Raw genomic sequence first — 17,487 nt, 5'->3', positions numbered from 1 at the left:
TCCATAAAGATGTGTTGGATTTCAATTCTACAACTCCAAGACTGTGTGAACAATGGAGGGTAAGAGACTGCCTGCCATTGGCAGAAACCCAATGGAGCATTTGTATAAGTTATGCCAAATCCCCTTTCAACTTGTCTGGCACTACATGCTGAATTATGTTCTGAAACAGCAGAACAAAGGAAGAGATATCACCAAATCATGTGATTCTTACTGAGGTAGAATGAAAATTTAAGCTCATCTGAAATTTAATTGCAATATATTACATCCACCTATTAAGGAAATATATTATTCTTACCAGCTATCTATTCAACATGCAACAGAAACTCTTATAAAATCTACCTCACCTTTCCAGTTGTCATATAGATTTTAATGCCACTGTATATTTATAGATTTTGATTTCATCAGCAGTTATACTCATATGAATTATTATGACTCCATATTATTCCTTTCTTCCACAATATACAGCCCACTTTTAAAATACAAATCCTGCAGGGTTTATTTTTGCCTTACCTGTATAACAGAAAGTGTTGGCTTAAATCTGGGGTGTTCTTGCTTCAGTAAATTCAGGGCTTTTCTTGAGGTTTCAATGATTTCTCTTGAAATAACAATAAATGTATTAATGGGTAATATTTTCTTGTCAGATAATATCTTTATGGATTTCAGTCTCAGTCATACTTCATTTCAACATAAATATGTAATGCATGTCAGCAATATTACATGTACATTATTATATGTTTGCTGAGCATAACATCACCACCCACAATAAGTCTCAAGTTGCATCATCAGGCAACAAACTTCATAAGCTAATAATAAATAAGAGTTTATGTGTTCATTTTTTTTGCCCCTTGTAATTTGTTGGGAGAATGCTGTTCATCAGCCACCTCTAGGGCAACTTTTAACAAGAGAGGGGTATTTAGTTCCGTATTTAGACAATATTTCAAAAAGATTACAGCAAGATAAGCTACAAAACTGCAAAAACCTTCTCTATTTATTTTTGCCAGTTTGTGTTGTGTAGTCTTGACATTCCATAGTTCATGATGCTGCCTGATAAGAAACCTTCGGTTTCTCAAAAGTAGGTTTTCACCAAATCATAACCGTCTTACAATGCAATTCAAAACATACTATTGAGTCGTTTAAAGTTCAAAGGGAGCCGTCTGTATTTTAATGCATATATCGTTGCAGACTTATTACATTTGCAAAGAAAGCCAAATCTATTGAGCTGTCAAGCAAAAGGACCAAGGCGGTACAAAACCCCACTCGGCAAGCATTGCAAATCAAATCTTTTATTTATCAAAGGCCAGCACAGAGATAAAAGATATAAATGATATCAAAGGCTGAACGACAACATGTGCTATTTTCCTCGCCGGCTTTTCGAAAGTGGTAAAACCCATTCGACAAGCGAAACTCAAGCGATAATTGCCACTGATTTTAAAGGGAAAAGGGACAGGAAATTAAAGACGAACAGCCCTAAACGGCTGCAGCCACAACAACAACAACAACAACACACACGCAAACAGCTGGCTCGACAGCCGCTGTACGTGGCAAAGCTTTGAAGTTCCCACTCAGAGCAAAAAAAAAAAAAAAAAAAGAGCGAGAGGAGCGAGCGGCCAGTCACGTGGTCCGGGAACACCCGCGCCTTTCCCTTCCTTCGGGCTGATTGGCTCCGAGAGCCGCCACTTTCTCCTCTTTCTTCTCCTCCTCCTCCTCCTCCTCCTCCACGCCAATTTAGCGGCTTTAATTGATTGCATCAGACCCAACAGCGCGGAGGCGGAGTTTGGGAAGTCTCCCACGTGCAGTGCCGACCGGCCAACTTTCTAGTTATGAAAGAAACGAGCGGTGGGATTGGACAGCCGGCAGCCAGCTTCTTTCATATTCCCTCCCCCCCCCCCCCGCGCAAACACGCACGTGCTCCCACACAGCCGCCTACTTACCTCAGCGCGGAGCTCTGAGCGCCTTCGCTGCCGGCTCCGGGTTGCTTCTCGCCGCAGCGCCGCGTGCTGCTTACGCCTCGCTGAGGCGAGAGCGCCGCCGGGCAAGCGGCTGGCACAGGGCGCAGCAGTTTGCGAGGGAAGCTGCTGGCGCTTTTCTTTGCGGGCCCCGCTGGTCTCCAGAGCAGGCGGCGTAAAGCAGAAAACCTCATTGTGCGGAGCGAGGGGGGTGGCTGGGGGGGGGGAAAGAAGAGAAGACGGCCGACGAGCGCCCGGTGCTTCCCGGCGGAGAGGAGTAACTAGCTGGGCTCTGGAGAAGGACGCGGCGGGCGGTGCGGCTGGAAGGGAGGCGGAGTAGGCTGCTGGCCGGACAGCGCTGGGTTGGCTCCAGCCGAGGAGGCGAGGCGGAGCCAAGCTCCTCGGCAGGGGGGGAGTCGGTGGCACTTCCTTCCCGCTTTGCGGCCGAGGGATTAAAAGGCCTGGCGGGTAAGCGAAGGTGCCGGCGAGGCTGCGAACTTAGAACGGCGTTGGACGCCCGCCATCCTTATGTGGGAGACGGACCCGTGGCTTTTTCTGGATACCGAGCGGAGGTCTTGTCTTTGTCCCGTGGGAAAAGGGGTTCAGGTCTCAACATTTTCAAGTTTGCGGATTTGGAGAGAGAGAGAGAGAGAGAGAGAGAGCGCCTACTGAGTCTTTAAACACAAGTCGGTAATGTCTCGATTAAGAAATAAAGCCTTCGTGTTGAAGGCGGCTCCTGGTGTCGCTATGACCGTATTAGTATTAGAAAGGAAAATTATGAGTTACAGTAGCTTGGCAGATCAGAAAATAGACCGGGAGAAAGCTAGAGCCACTTACACTTTTGTTAAGAGATATATGATCATGAAGTTACCAGGAAAAAAATTAATTTCCGAGGGTGTTTTTTTTTTGTATCTACCCCAAAAGGAAAATAAGTTAGACAGAAATTGCCAGTTCATTATGCGCTATAGGTAGTAGCAGGGCTTTTTTTGTCATAGAACAGGGGTGTCAAACTCAATTTCATTGAGGGCCGGATCAGCATTGCGTTTGCCCTCAAGGGGCTGGGTGGGTGTGGCCAAGGTGGGCGTGGCCTACTGGGTGGGCGTGGCTAGAGTGCGTATGGCCTACTGGGTGGGCGTGGCCAGCTCTACATTGTTTGCATCAAGGGTGCCTATGGGGGCCTGGGCAGGAGTGGGACAGATCTGAGGGTCTCTGGGCCAGGGCCAAGGCAGTGGGGGCCGTTCCCTCACTGTTTCCAGGATGGCTTCGTGGGCCACATGAAACCACTTCGCGAGCCGGATCCGGCCCCCCCCCCCCCCCCTCCCCCCCCCCCGGGCCTTGTGTTTCACATGTCTGTCATAGAATGCTCAGAACGGAGTTCCAGCACCTTTTTTTGGATGGAACCTTGTATGGTAGGCAAGGCGGGTTCCGGCACCTTTTTCTTTTACAAAAAAAGCACTGGGTAGTAGTCCTCAACTTCCCACAGTTGGGAGCAGAATTTGGGTTGCTAAGTGATGTGGTCATTAAGTGAGTCGTCATTTGCACAGCCCTGGTTTTATGAACATTGCCAGTCATTAAGTGAATCACACAAGTGAATCGGGCTTCCCCAATTGACCTCATTTGCCGGATACTGGCCAGAAGGGTTTCAAATAATCACTTGACTTCAAGATGCTGCAAACTTTATGAGTGCCAGTTGCCAAGCTCCCAAATTGCAGTCATGTGTCAGGGTGTTGTGATGGTCGTAACTTTGAGGAGAGGTCATTGGTTACTTTTCTTGAATTGATTAGATATCTCAACAGTCATAAGTCAAGGACTGCCCTATGTTCTTGGCAAAATTAAGGCGTTCTTTCAATTTCTCAGTGATAAGTCTTCCTTTTTATGTAGTAACTTCAGTAGGGACTTAGGAAATCAAGTCTTATACTTGAATGTGGACTGACTCCTGATACCAGATTTCATCCTAGATAAATTGGCTACAAACTATGGTACCATTTTAAAGTTTCCAACACAGGTCAAAACAGGTAGTTCTCAACTTATGACAAAAAATGGTGTTCACATGACCCTGGGACACTGTAAATATCATGAATGAGTCAGTTGCCAAGCATCTGAATTTTGGTCATGTGACTATGGGGATGGCAATGGTCATAAGTGTGAAAAACAGTCTCAAGTCATTTTTTCCCCCAATGCCATTGTAACTTTGATTACTGAATAAACTGTTGTAAGTCAAGAACTAGCTAATTTTGAGGTAGCATACATCTGGAATGCTGGAAAAATTTAAAACAGCAGTTGCTAGCCAGGAATAGGCAATGATTGCTGTTGACATCAGTAGTCAAACAAAAACTGCAAAATCTTTTTCCCACTATGTTAAAGAATTTGGTAGCTGTCCTTTTTGTGTTTTGGATTTTGTTGTATTTGTAGCTGCTAGTAAACTCTGGCAGCTGGCCAAAGGCACTGATAGTAGGTTTGCTTTGTAGATTTTTACTCCTGGCTTGTTATTTTAATTTTTGATAATTAGATTCCACTCCTGGTAGTCTAGACAGGGCTTTTTCCAAATTAGTTGCAGTGATTTGAATATGTCTTACGGGTGCATAAAAGGTTATTTTGAGTGGAAATATTAATATTCGTCTTGCCTAGCACTTTCACCACTTTTGACTAGCCTACTGGGTATAGAAATCCCACATTCTTTCTATGGCCTGAATGCATTGATTCTGCATTTAAGCTTTAGTTTTGTCTTCTCCAGGCTGTTGGGATGCACAAAGACAATAATTGCAGAACTAGGTTGCTGAAGGTTGGCACAGTAAAGCTTTGTTTGTTTAAAATATAGAGCCTCAGCAACTATTTCTGCAATGGTAAATAAAGTAGTTCATTAAAAAGTCTATTTAAGTAACTGCTGCAAGCAAGTAGTATTTATTTTTTTTCTAAGCAGCATTTACTTACAGGTTTGACATGCTTTAAAGTAAGCTTTTAAGCATAACAAAAAAAAGCAGGACTCTTCTACATGTACATATATTTTTTACATAATCTTTACAAAATGAGTTATGTAAAAGTGCAACACAGAGGGTCTATTTCTTATCAATAGAATAAAATGGTAAAGCATGATATGTTGAAATGAGGAAAGCTGGTGTGAATTCATCCAGAATAAGCAACTTCATTTTGCATTTGTCCAGTAGTATAGTGCAGGTACTACCAGTGAATACAGAATATTTTTTTTAAAAAAAAAACAATTAGACTTTTTTACAAACAATATTACCTGGATAAAATCTCTAAAATCTCTTCAAAGTTTTGAAGGAGAGCTGTAAATTATTAAAGAGATATGCCCACCTTTAGAATTGGACAATAATGTACAGTACATGTGATAATGAGCCCCTTACATACAATATTCTCTGGCCCCAATATTCTAATTTTAGCAACCATTTTTACATTCCCCATATTTTGTTCTGCCCCGATAATGAAATAATGTGTGCAGAAGCAGTCAGTGGTTTCGTAGGCCTATCTAGTCACCCAAAGGTTAATTCACATTCTGGGTATGAAAAGGCACCTACTTGATTTTGTTTGGACACAAGAACTGAAAAAGAAAAAATATGCTTGGAGCAGGCTAAAAATCTGAATACCCTTAGCCTTCTAGAATTGTAAATCTATTTAAAATATCTTCAGAAAAAATGTGTAATCTTCTGAGTTATTCAACTAACCAAACGCAAACATAATACCAGTATTCACATGAATTAATATGTTTCCTTTCTCTTTTGGCCACTGTACATATTTTATAAAGTAGGTTCCCCGCCCCCCAAATTAAATATTTTCTTCTAGTTTTGGGGTAGGGCAATGGTGTTATCAACACAATAAACTACATGAACTACATAAAAAAGTTGGAGGTGGCGTTCCTCAAAAAAATTTTTTGTTTCATTCAGATCAGAAAATCATTATCATTCCCTTTGCTTTTACAAAAACAATGTCTTGGGCTCATCCATATTGAATTTTAGCTATTTTTATTTTATTCCCTGCCAGCAAGGTTAAAAAGTACTCAAAATATACTGACGCTTGTCCCTTATATGTCATTACATAGTTCACTATTTTAACAGATTAACAAAAATCCTCCAGTATAGCAAAGCAGACATGACCTCATTACTGCATCTGGATTCCTATTACTATATTTATATTATTTTACATATTTTATTAAATAAATCCCTAAATTCATATGAACTTATTTTTCATCTGTTTACTAAACACACTTTGATTTGCAGTCAGCTTTTCTGTGGAAGTAGGGGCAGCTTCCTGATGTAAGAAAAATAAAAGTAAACTAGCATTCTACTAAGAAAAAAACACACCAGAATGATGCATTTCAAAGTAATTCAGGAACCATACCTCTTTCAGTACTTATTTCAGTAGAAGGGATTATGTACTGGTTAACTGAAGGCTTTACCAAATCACCAAGTCATGTTCTAAAAATTCTGACTGCTATTATGCTTTTTGACGGAATGATGTAAGAAACCAAATCCTGTTCAGTAAAATGCACTTCAGTTGGTACTTATATCATTAGTGTCCTTTATGTGCAATTTGGTCGTATATAGATCATGGATTCACGTATTTTTTTCAAGTGTTTCAAACTGAAGCTGTTTTACAAAAAGGATATGTTCAGCAACATTAGCATGAGGGAAAAAAAAATCCCTATTCCGATCTGAAGAAGCTCTTTAGTTGGTCGGTCAAATTTTAAACTTGTCTCTAGATCCACTGCATGACTGATGTCAAGACTGATTGCCAGAGACTGGAACCTGTGCCAAGAATCCTTCAAACTGATGCCAAAGCCAGTATGAAGACTTTGCAAGTGGATCTTAGGCTGCTGTTGATTTGTGAGTATCAAATTTGTGAGTTGGGAAATATGATTTCTTGCAGGTGGGGTAGAAATAATGTGTTTAGTGCATCAAGAAAAAAACAGGTTTTCTAAACTAGAATTCTTGGAAAAAATGTTCTTGCTTGATCCCAAAAATCCATTTGGTCTGTACCATTTGCAGTTTTACTTAATTAGAACTGTGTGGAAATGTAACTAGTGCATACATATAACACATTAGTACATTTCAGTCCAGGTAAAGCAGTTCATTCTTCTGTGTTACAAACTATTTTTAAGCAAATAAATTACGAATACACAAAGTTTCACCACTGAAGATGTTCCACTGTTCCTTCTTTCCCTTTCTGTGAAATTATTGTGTATGTCACCAGTTCTGATACGTACTAGAGTTACTAAAATTACAGTGTATAGAACAGAATGATACAAATACAAGGTATTGTTCCTATAATAGTAAGTAGAAATATATATACAACAACGTGACTTACAAGAACTGGTGATCATACTGTAACTACAGTATCACACTAAGGCAGAACAATGGATGTGGAGGAAAGGCAACATTAAGCAAAACTACTTGAACTGAGACACTGAAATTTTTCCCTTAGGGATTGGACAATATTTGGCTGATTACTAGATGGCACACTCCATAAGTAATCATTCAATTTGTCTGAATCACTGCATGTTGTCAAGAAAGAATCTGATAGTTTAGAAGGATCCAGCAACTTGCCACTGTGAGTTTCTGAAGGAGTAGAAGAGTATGGGTTCATTTTAGGATCCAAGTCCTTTGTTTGGTTACAGAAAATCTCTAAGTCAGATCCCTCATCTTCAGATTTAATTTCAACATAGTCGTCGTCATCTCCTTCTCCATTGTCAGTATCTTTGAAGTTACTAAAATAATTGTGGGTTGCTATTTGTGCATTTGAGGGCAAGTTCCTTTTAACTCTCAGAATTTTCTGAGAATCTTGTAGAATAACTTCTGAGACATTTTCTGAGATCTGCTTTGTCGCATCGCATGTTGAATGGCCAGGGATAGCAACAGACCCTGATTCTTGACAGTGGTCAGTCAGAAATATTTTGTTAGAATTCAAATGCTTCTTCCTCATTTCAGGTGGATAATTTATTGATTCTTCAGACTTGTTGAGCACAATGGAGCAAGACGATTGTGACCTGCTATATGCCTGTGGCTTTGAACTGCTCTCTGTCCTCCCTAAAGAATTATAAAGGTGGCTGTGATACAGGTTCTCTTTATTGGGCTGATTTATAATAGCACTCCACCTTTGTGCAGGAATGTGTGGACAAAGAGGAGTCTGAAAGGAAGGCACTGAGCAGGTTACAGGCCTCACATTTGGCGTTGTCCCCATCTCTGTAAAGGAGCTTTTTGTCTTCAGGTGAGGCGTTTCTGGCCAAGGAGAAAAGTCAGAGAGTTCTCCATTACTGTATGTTGAGTGCAAGAGCCAATTTTCAGCTTTTAAGCATTCTGCAGCTAAGTGAGATGTAGACACAGGTGAAGAGTATCTTATGTTTGTTTCTTGAGAAGTAATCTTCTGTGTTTTGGGTGAGGTTTCCCGGAATACAATTTGATCATATAGTTGAGAATATTCAGCAATTCTTGCACCTAAAAAATAAAGGGAAGATTAAACTAACCTTAACAAATAATGACAACACCACCAGTATAAGTCGACATTTCCTGATAAATAAGATATTTTTTAAATAAACTTTTAGTCAAGTGTCACAGATTTTAACATGCCATTACTGCAAAACATATACAGATGAACATTTGATCTTAGTCACAGAGATCTTCCTCTCCCATTTCCTATGCTTTCTCCATTTTCTCAGGAAGGACGTCTCTGGAGCAAACTGGGGCACATGAAGTACATGCAACCAGAAGCCCAAATGAAATCCATCTGTATAACATATGTATCCCTTAATTTTATTTTGGGATGCCTTCAGGTCAATGTTTACTCCTGGTAACTGCTTGAACTAGTCCATGAAGTTTTCTTGGCAAGCTTTTTCTTTTTTTAAGTGATTTGCCACTGCCTACTTCCTAGGGCTTAGAGTGACTGATCAAGGCTACTCAGCTGGCTTCATGCCTAACATGGGACTAGAATTTATGGTTCCCAGTTTCTAGAATGATGCTTTTAACCACTATACCAGGGGTCAGCAACCTGAAACAGTGAAAGAGCCACTCGGAACCGGTTCCCTCACAAAAGGAAAAACTGGGAGCCACAAAAATATGTGTGCATGCGCATACATGCGCGCATGCGCAGAACAGGGTTTGACTGAAGAGTGGAGCCAAGGCGAGATATGCACCTGCCCTGCATATTTGAATTGATTGGTTGAACTTTTTTAGTCCCACTTTTTTTTTTGGACTGCACATGGCAGAGGACTGGGAGCCGCAGGAGACGGCTGAAAGAACCGCATGCAGCTCCGGAGCCGCGGGTTGCAGACCTGTGCACTATACTAAACTGGCTGTAACATCTAAGATGACATAATGTGCCAACTACTGTTGGGAAGCACCCAGCCTGGCAGGGAGGAGGGATCAAGCATGGAGGTAGCCTGGAGTCACTGCACAATTGCAAAAGGGCTAAAGCCAACCTGCCCTAAATTCCTTGAAGCCTGATGTACCGTATATACTTGAGTATAAGCCGAATTTTTCAGCCCACTTTTCGGGCTGAAAAACTCCACTTCGGCTTATACTCCAGTGAACAAAAAAAAAGAACTGTCCCTTAGTTCGGAACAGGCTGCTGAGAGAAGGGAGCGGCAGAGCCTTGCAGAGCTGGCGGCAGTTCAGCGTTGTTTCTCCCCCTCGTGCGTGCGTGTGTGTGTCAGACCCACGGGAATGGCTGGTAGGGAAGCGGCATTCCGGCATTCCCCCCCCTTCCTGTGTGTCGAGCCCACGGGGCTTGACACACAGAGAAACGCAAATGCCGGACTGCCGCCACCTTTACTAGCCATTCCTGCGGGTCTGACACACACACACACACACACACACACACACACACACACACACACGCCGCCGGGCTCGGCTCCTTGGCAGGAGGGGCAGCCCCTGCCGCGCCCCCCTCCCCTCCCGGCCCGCAGCGCCGCGCCGCCGCCGCTTCCTCCGGGCAAGTCGGGGGGGGCTTGCGGGGCGAAGGCACCGGCCGGGGGGCAGGCAGGGCGGGAGGGCGGCCGCGCAGCTCAGCGCCGCCCCGAAGCCACAGCCAGCCGCCGCCGCCCACGTCCCGGCGGAGAGAGCCTGCCCTGCGGAGCGCGCTCGCTCGCCCGCTGCCTCGCCCGCTTGCCCGCTGCCTCGCCCGCTCGGTTGCTCACCCGCTGCCTCGCCCGCCCGCTGCCTCGCCCGCTCGCTCTCCCGCCCGCTGCCTCGCTCTCCCGCCGCCTCGCCCGCTCGCTCGCCGCCTCGCCCGCTCGCCGCCTCGCCCGCTCGTTCGCTCGCCCGCCGCCTCGCCCGCTCGCCCGCCCGCTGCCTCGCCCGCTCGCCCGCCCGCTGCCTCGCTCGCCCGCCGCCTCGCCCGCCCGCCCGCCGCCTCGCCCGCTCGCCCGCCCGCCGCCTCGCCCGCTCGCCCGCTGCCTCGCCCGCTTGCCTGCTGCCTCGCCCGCTCGCTCTCCCGCCCGCTGCCTCGCCCGCTCGCTCTCCCGCCCGCTGCCTCGCCCGCTCGCTCTCCCGCCCGCTGCCTCGCCCGCTCGCTCTCCCGCCCGCTGCCTCGCTCTCCCGCCGCCTCGCCCGCTCGCTCGCCGCCTCGCCCGCTCGCTCTCCCGCCCGCTGCCTCGCCCGCTCGCTCTCCCGCCCGCTACCTCGCTCTCCCGCCGCCTCGCCCGCTCGCCCGCCGCCTCGCCCGCTCGCTCTCCCGCCCGCTGCCTCGCTCTCCCGCCGCCTCGCCCGCTCGCCCGCCGCCTCGCCCGCCCGCCGCCTCGCCCGCTCGTTCGCTCGCCCGCCGCCTCGCCCGCTCGCTCGCCCGCCCGCCGCCTCGCCCGCCCGCCGCCTCGCCCGCTCGCTCTCCCGCCCGCTGCCTCGCTCTCCCGCCGCCTCGCCCGCTCGCCCGCCGCCTCGCCCGCTCGCTCTCCCGCCCGCTGCCTCGCTCTCCCGCCGCCTCGCCCGCTCGCCCGCCGCCTCGCCCGCCGCCTCGCCCGCTCGTTCGCTCGCCCGCCGCCTCGCCCGCCGCCTCGCCCGCCCGCCGCCTCGCCCGCTCGCCCGCCGCCTCGCCCGCTCGTTCGCTCGCCCGCTGCCTCGCCCGCTCGCTCTCCCGCCCGCTGCCTCGCTCTCCCGCCGCCTCGCCCGCTCGCTCGCCGCCTCGCCCGCTCGTTCGCTCGCCCGCCGCCTCGCCCGCTCGCCCGCCCGCTGCCTCGCCCGCTCGCCCGCCCGCTGCCTCGCTCGCCCGCCGCCTCGCCCGCCCGCCCGCCGCCTCGCCCGCTCGCCCGCCCGCCGCCTCGCCCGCTCGCCCGCTGCCTCGCCCGCTTGCCTGCTGCCTCGCCCGCTCGCTCTCCCGCCCGCTGCCTCGCCCGCTCGCTCTCCCGCCCGCTGCCTCGCCCGCTCGCTCTCCCGCCCGCTGCCTCGCCCGCTCGCTCTCCCGCCCGCTGCCTCGCTCTCCCGCCGCCTCGCCCGCTCGCTCGCCGCCTCGCCCGCTCGCTCTCCCGCCCGCTGCCTCGCCCGCTCGCTCTCCCGCCCGCTACCTCGCTCTCCCGCCGCCTCGCCCGCTCGCCCGCCGCCTCGCCCGCTCGCTCTCCCGCCCGCTGCCTCGCTCTCCCGCCGCCTCGCCCGCTCGCCCGCCGCCTCGCCCGCCCGCCGCCTCGCCCGCTCGTTCGCTCGCCCGCCGCCTCGCCCGCTCGCTCGCCCGCCCGCCGCCTCGCCCGCCCGCCGCCTCGCCCGCTCGCTCTCCCGCCCGCTGCCTCGCTCTCCCGCCGCCTCGCCCGCTCGCCCGCCGCCTCGCCCGCTCGCTCTCCCGCCCGCTGCCTCGCTCTCCCGCCGCCTCGCCCGCTCGCCCGCCGCCTCGCCCGCCGCCTCGCCCGCTCGTTCGCTCGCCCGCCGCCTCGCCCGCTCGCCCGCTGCCTCGCTCGCCCGCCGCCTCGCCCGCCCGCCGCCTCGCCCGCTCGTTCGCTCGCCCGCTGCCTCGCCCGCTCGCTCTCCCGCCCGCTGCCTCGCCCGCCCGCCGCCTCGCCCGCTCGTTCGCTCGCCCGCTGCCTCGCCCGCTTGCCCGCTGCCTCGCCTGCTCGCTCGTTCGCCCGCTCGTTCGCCCGCTGCCTCGCCCGCCCGCTGCCTCGCCCGCCCGCTGCCTCGCCCGCTCGCTCTCCCGCCCGCTGCCTCGCTCGCCCGCCGCCTCGCCCGCCCGCCCGCTGCCTCGCCCGCTCGTTCGCTCGCCCGCTGCCTCGCCCGCTTGCCCGCTGCCTCGCCTGCTCGCCCGTTCGCCCGCTGCCTCGCCCGCCCGCTGCCTCGCCCGCTCGCTCTCCCGCCCGCTGCCTCGCCCGCTCGCTCGCCCGCTGCCTCGCCCGCTCGCTCTCCCGCCCGCTGCCTCGCTCGCCCGCCGCCTCGCCCGCCCGCCCGCTGCCTCGCCCGCTCGTTCGCTCGCCCGCTGCCTCGCCCGCTTGCCCGCTGCCTCGCCTGCTCGCCCGTTCGCCCGCTCGTTCGCCCGCTGCCTCGCCCGTCCGCTGCCTCGCCCGCCCGCTGCCTCGCCCGCTCGCTCTCCCGCCCGCTGCCTCGCCCGCTCGCTCTCCCGCCCGCTGCCTCGCTCGCCCGCCGCCTCGCCCGCCCGCCCGCTGCCTCGCCCGCTCGTTCGCTCGCCCGCTGCCTCGCCCGCTTGCCCGCTGCCTCGCCTGCTCGCCCGTTCGCCCGCTCGTTCGCCCGCTGCCTCGCCCGTCCGCTGCCTCGCCCGCCCGCTGCCTCGCCCGCTCGCTCTCCCGCCCGCTGCCTCGCCCGCTCGCTCGCCCGCTGCCTCGCCCGCTCGCTCTCCCGCCCGCTGCCTCGCCCGCTCGCTCTCCCGCCCGCTGCCTCGCTCGCCCGCCGCCTCGCCCGCCCGCCCGCTGCCTCGCCCGCTCGTTCGCTCGCCCGCTGCCTCGCCCGCTTGCCCGCTGCCTCGCCTGCTCGCCCGTTCGCCCGCTCGTTCGCCCGCTGCCTCGCCCGTCCGCTGCCTCGCCCGCCCGCTGCCTCGCCCGCTCGCTCTCCCGCCCGCTGCCTCGCCCGCTCGTCGCCCGCTGCCTCGCCCGCTCGCTCTCCCGCCCGCTGCCTCGCCCGCTCGCTCTCCCGCCCGCTGCCTCGCTCGCCCGCCGCCTCGCCCGCCCGCCCGCTGCCTCGCCCGCTCGTTCGCTCGCCCGCTGCCTCGCCCGCTTGCCCGCTGCCTCGCCTGCTCGCCCGTTCGCCCGCTCGTTCGCCCGCTGCCTCGCCCGTCCGCTGCCTCGCCCGCCCGCTGCCTCGCCCGCTCGCTCTCCCGCCCGCTGCCTCGCCCGCTCGCTCGCCCGCTGCCTCGCCCGCTCGCCTCTCCCGCCCGCTGCCTCGCCCGCTCGCTCTCCCGCCCGCTGCCTCGCTCGCCCGCCGCCTCGCCCGCCCGCCCGCTGCCTCGCCCGCTCGTTCGCTCGCCCGCTGCCTCGCCCGCTTGCCCGCTGCCTCGCCTGCTCGCCCGTTCGCCCGCTCGTTCGCCCGCTGCCTCGCCCGTCCGCTGCCTCGCCCGCCCGCTGCCTCGCCCGCTCGCTCTCCCGCCCGCTGCCTCGCCCGCTCGCTCGCCCGCTGCCTCGCCCGCTCGCTCTCCCGCCCGCTGCCTCGCCCGCTCGCTCGCCCGCTGCCTCGCCCGCTCGCCCGCCCGCTGCCTTGCCCGCTCGTTCGCTCGCCCGCTGCCTCGCCCGCTTGCCCGCTGCCTCGCCTGCTCGCTCGCTCGCCCGCTCGTTCGCCCGCTGCCTCGCCCGCCCGCTGCCTCGCCCGCTCGCCCTCCCTCCCTCCCTTCCTCCACACACACACACACATTCTTCGGTAAAGAGATTCACTCGATCGATGGTTTCAAGGTTGGGGTAGAGAAATCCCGGTTTGTTTCAAGAAACCGGGGTGGTTTATGAGCCTATAGATTTTAGACTTTGCATCTTGTTTTGCTTCCTCGGTTCCCATGAAGCCCGAAACTCTTTTTTTTTCCCCTCTGGTTTCTGCCCAACTGTCAACTCGTGGTAAAACAAACAAACAAACAAACAAACAGAAAGCCCTTGCCTCTGGTTCCTGAGGAAAGAAAAAGTTGAGGGAGAAGTGGAGAACATTCCCTTCTTCGTTGAAAGCTGAAAGCAAACGCGCTGCAAAATTCTCTCTCTCTCTCTCTCTCTCTCTCTCTCCCTCCCTCCCTCCCTTCCTCCACACACACACATTCTTCGGTAAAGAGATTCACTCGATCCATTGTTTCAAGGTTGGGGTAGAGAAATCCCGGTTTATTTCAAGAAACCAGGGTGGTTTATGAGCCTATAGATTTTAGACTTTGCATCTTGTTTTGCTTCCTCGGTTCTCACGAAGCCCGAAACTCTTTTTTTCCCCCCTCTGGTTTCTGCCCAACTGTCAACTCGTGGTAAAACAAACAAACAAACAGAAAGCCCTTGCCTCTGGTTCCTGAGGAAAGAAAAAGTTGAGGGAGAAGTGGAGAACATTCCCTTCTTCGTTGAAGGCTGAAAGCAAACGCGCTGCAAAATTCTCTCTCTCTCTCTCTCTCTCCCTCCCTCCCTCCCTTCCTCCACACACACACACATTCTTTGGTAAAGAGATTCACTCGATCCATGGTTTCAAGGTTGGGGTAGAGAAATCCCGGTTTGTTTCAAGAAACCAGGGTGGTTTATGAGCCTATAGATTTTAGACTTTGCATCTTGTTTTGCTTCCTCGGTTCCCACGAAGCTGAAAGCAAACGCGCTGCAAAATTCTCTCTCTCTCTCTCTCTCTCTCTCTCTCTCTCTCTCTCTCTCTCTCTCTCTCTCTCTCTCTCTCTCTCTCTCTCTCTCTCTCTCTCTCTCTCTCTCTCTCTCTCTCTCTCTCTCTCTCTCGTGTTATCTCGAACCAGATGGGATGGCAAACTCAAATGCAAATGGGGATCTTGCAGATCTTGCCCTGCCCCCACGGTTACCTTCTGTTCTTGATGAGCTCACGAGTGCTCAAGGACAAAATAGGGCTGGGCAGAGCCGGCAGTTAAAAATAGGATGCAGATAAAAGGAAAGGTAAGGAGGGGTTCAGGTTGAGAGGAGAGGCTGCGTAGCCTTAGTGTAACTCCTGTGTGGGCTGACTGGGTTGCCTCCGATGGGCTCTGACAGTGGAACAGAATGGAATAGAAAATATGGAATGGATTGGAACAGAACGTAGAACAGAACAGAACAGAATAGAATAGAATAGAATAGAATAGAATAGAATAGAATAGAATAGAAATATAGAAAGTGAATAGAATAGAATAGAAATATAGAAAGTGAATAGAATAGAATAGAAATATAGAAAGTGAATAGAATAGAATAGAATAGAATAGAATAGAATAGAATAGAAATATAGAAAGTGAATAGAATAGAATAGAATAGAGAATGGTAATAAGAATAGAATAGAATAGAATAGAATAGAATAGAATAGAATAGAATAGAATAGAATAGAATAGAATAGAATAGAAATATAGAAAGTGAATGGAATAGAATAGAATAGAATAGAAATATAGAAAGTGAATAGAATAGAATAGAATAGAGAATGGTAATAAGAATAGAATAGAATAGAATAGAATAGAATAGAATAGAAATATAGAAAGTGAATAGAATAGAATAGAATAGAATAGAATAGAATAGAATAGAAATATAGAAAGTGAATAGAATAGAATAGAAATATAGAAAGTGAATAGAATAGAATAGAATAGAATAGAATAGAATAGAAATATAGAAAGTGAATGGAATAGAATAGAATAGAAATATAGAAAGTGAATAGAATAGAATAGAATAGAATAGAATAGAATAGAATAGAATAGAATAGAATAGAATAGAATAATAGAATAGAGCTGGAAGGGACCTTGGAGGTCTTCTAGTCCAGCCCCTTGCTCAAGCAGGAGGACCTATACCAGTGGTGGTGAACCTATGGCATGCCTGCCAGAGGTGGCACTCAGAGCCCTCTCTGTTGGCACGTGCGCCACCACCGCTGCCAGCAGCAGGTCCTTGTCGGTTGGTGGACTGGAAGAAAAGGGAGGGGGAAGCATTTTACATGCGTGCATGCGTGCACGGGGCCACGAGCAGGCACATGCTGCAAAGGGGGCGGGGCTAGTGCCTGCGTGATACTCACTAGCCCAGCCCCGTTCTCACATGGTGCGGTGCCTTGTATCTGCACCCTGCGGTGCGGCGGTTGGCGTTTTTGTGCCTTGCGGTACGGTGGCCCATTTTTTGCTCCCCCTTTTTTTTCGTGCCAGAGGCGGCACTCAGAGGCGCCTCCCTGTCCCCTCCCCCGAGGGCACCAGAATGCCGATGCTGCCTTGGCACTTTGTGATAAACAAGTGGGTTTTGGCTTGCGGTTTGGGCACTCGGTCTCTAAAAGTTTCGCCACCACTGACCGATACCATCTCAGACAAGTGAATGTCCAGTCTCTTCTTAAAAACCTCCAGTGATGGAGCACTCTTGATTTCTGGTGGCAAGCTGTTCCACTGGGCAGCTGAGAGAAAGGGGCGGCAGAAGCTGCATCCCCCGAAAGAAGTCTTCGCCGAGAAAATGGGCGCTGAGACGCCTCATTCTCTCGCTCAGCAGAGACTTCTTTCGCGAGATCCAGCCTCTGCCGTGCTGCACCGAGAGAACAGCAAGCCGCCCCATTCTCTCAGTGGAGCACTCCACCGCCCCATTCTCTCGGCGGCTTTTCCACCCCGTTCTCTCATCTCAGCAGAGACGTCTTTCGGGGGATCCAGCCTCCAGCTGCTGCATTTCCCAGCCTCGGCTTATATTCGAGTCAATAACTTTTTCCAGTTTTTGGGGGTGAATTTGGGGGTCTCGGCTTATACTCGAGTCGGCTTATACTCAAGTATATACGGTAATTATTCTCAGGAATAGGCTGCCAGACAACATAATTAAAGTAGATAGCTTGAACTGTGCCCATGTGGCTCTGGTTGTTCATGCCTGACAACTACTGCCACACAATTTCGTCTATCATTTCTTCTACATACTTATTCCTGTAACTAGAGCCTAAGCAATTCTCTGTTTCCCAACGCTAAAATAAAGTCATATGATAGTATCTAGGAAGCGCACCTTTTTGCAGCAATCCCTGCCCTGTGGAACACCCTCTCTCTTGAGATCTGGCAGGCCCCCACCCTCCTTGGCCTCTGGAGGGCCTTGGTGAATTGGTTTTTCCCACAAGCATTAGGTTAGGGAGTGGCTGGAGCCCTGCAACTCTAAATGTCAATGAAGGGAAGAGAATCTGCTTTTGGGTACCATGAGGTTTTGTGGGATTTTTTGATGGGCTTTTTATGTTTTTACTCCTGTTCTGTTTTTCTTCATTTTTTTAAGCCAACCAGGATTATTATACATAAGATGGGAGGCCATATAAGTCCAATCAATCAGTGAATAGTTTTCAAGTCATTTCTGTGTATCTTCTCAAAACATGGTTGCTCTCTTCATGTGCACAATGAAAACCCACTAATCTTTTATGACACCATAGCTAGCCCTCTTAACATCTCCCCCCCTCCCAATATAAAACCTCCCTCTCCATTTTCCACAATAAAATTTCTGGAGAAGACAATAAAACTAAATATTATT

At 51.4% G+C, this 17,487-nt stretch overlaps 2 protein-coding genes across 3 annotated transcripts in view; both read right to left on the bottom strand.

Annotated features, from left to right (window-relative positions):
* Positions 1-2,207, bottom strand: part of MTHFD1L (methylenetetrahydrofolate dehydrogenase (NADP+ dependent) 1 like) — a 146,263-nt gene extending 144,056 nt beyond the window's left edge. Inside the window, exons 1-2 of the mRNA XM_083348729.1 lie at positions 1,932-2,207; positions 511-595 (exon numbers count right to left, since the gene is read on the bottom strand). Of these exons, the coding sequence (XP_083204855.1) occupies positions 511-595; positions 1,932-2,140 (294 nt within the window). The 5' untranslated portion in view covers positions 2,141-2,207. The remainder of the gene's footprint in view (positions 1-510; positions 596-1,931) is intronic.
* A 2,625-nt stretch (positions 2,208-4,832) lies between these two features.
* The window catches only part of PLEKHG1 (pleckstrin homology and RhoGEF domain containing G1), a 139,549-nt gene continuing 126,894 nt past the window's right edge, over positions 4,833-17,487 (bottom strand). For both annotated transcript variants that reach the window (XM_083348722.1, XM_083348723.1), the window contains one exon: positions 4,833-8,395. In XM_083348722.1, the coding sequence (XP_083204848.1) occupies positions 7,341-8,395 (1,055 nt within the window). In that variant the 3' untranslated portion in view covers positions 4,833-7,340. The remainder of the gene's footprint in view (positions 8,396-17,487) is intronic.

This window comes from Vipera ursinii, assembly GCF_947247035.1.
Source record: "Vipera ursinii genome assembly, chromosome: 1".
Lineage (NCBI taxonomy): Eukaryota > Metazoa > Chordata > Lepidosauria > Squamata > Viperidae > Vipera > Vipera ursinii.
The sequence above is the reverse complement of the archived record's forward strand: the minus strand, read 5'-3'. Positions and strand labels throughout refer to the sequence as shown.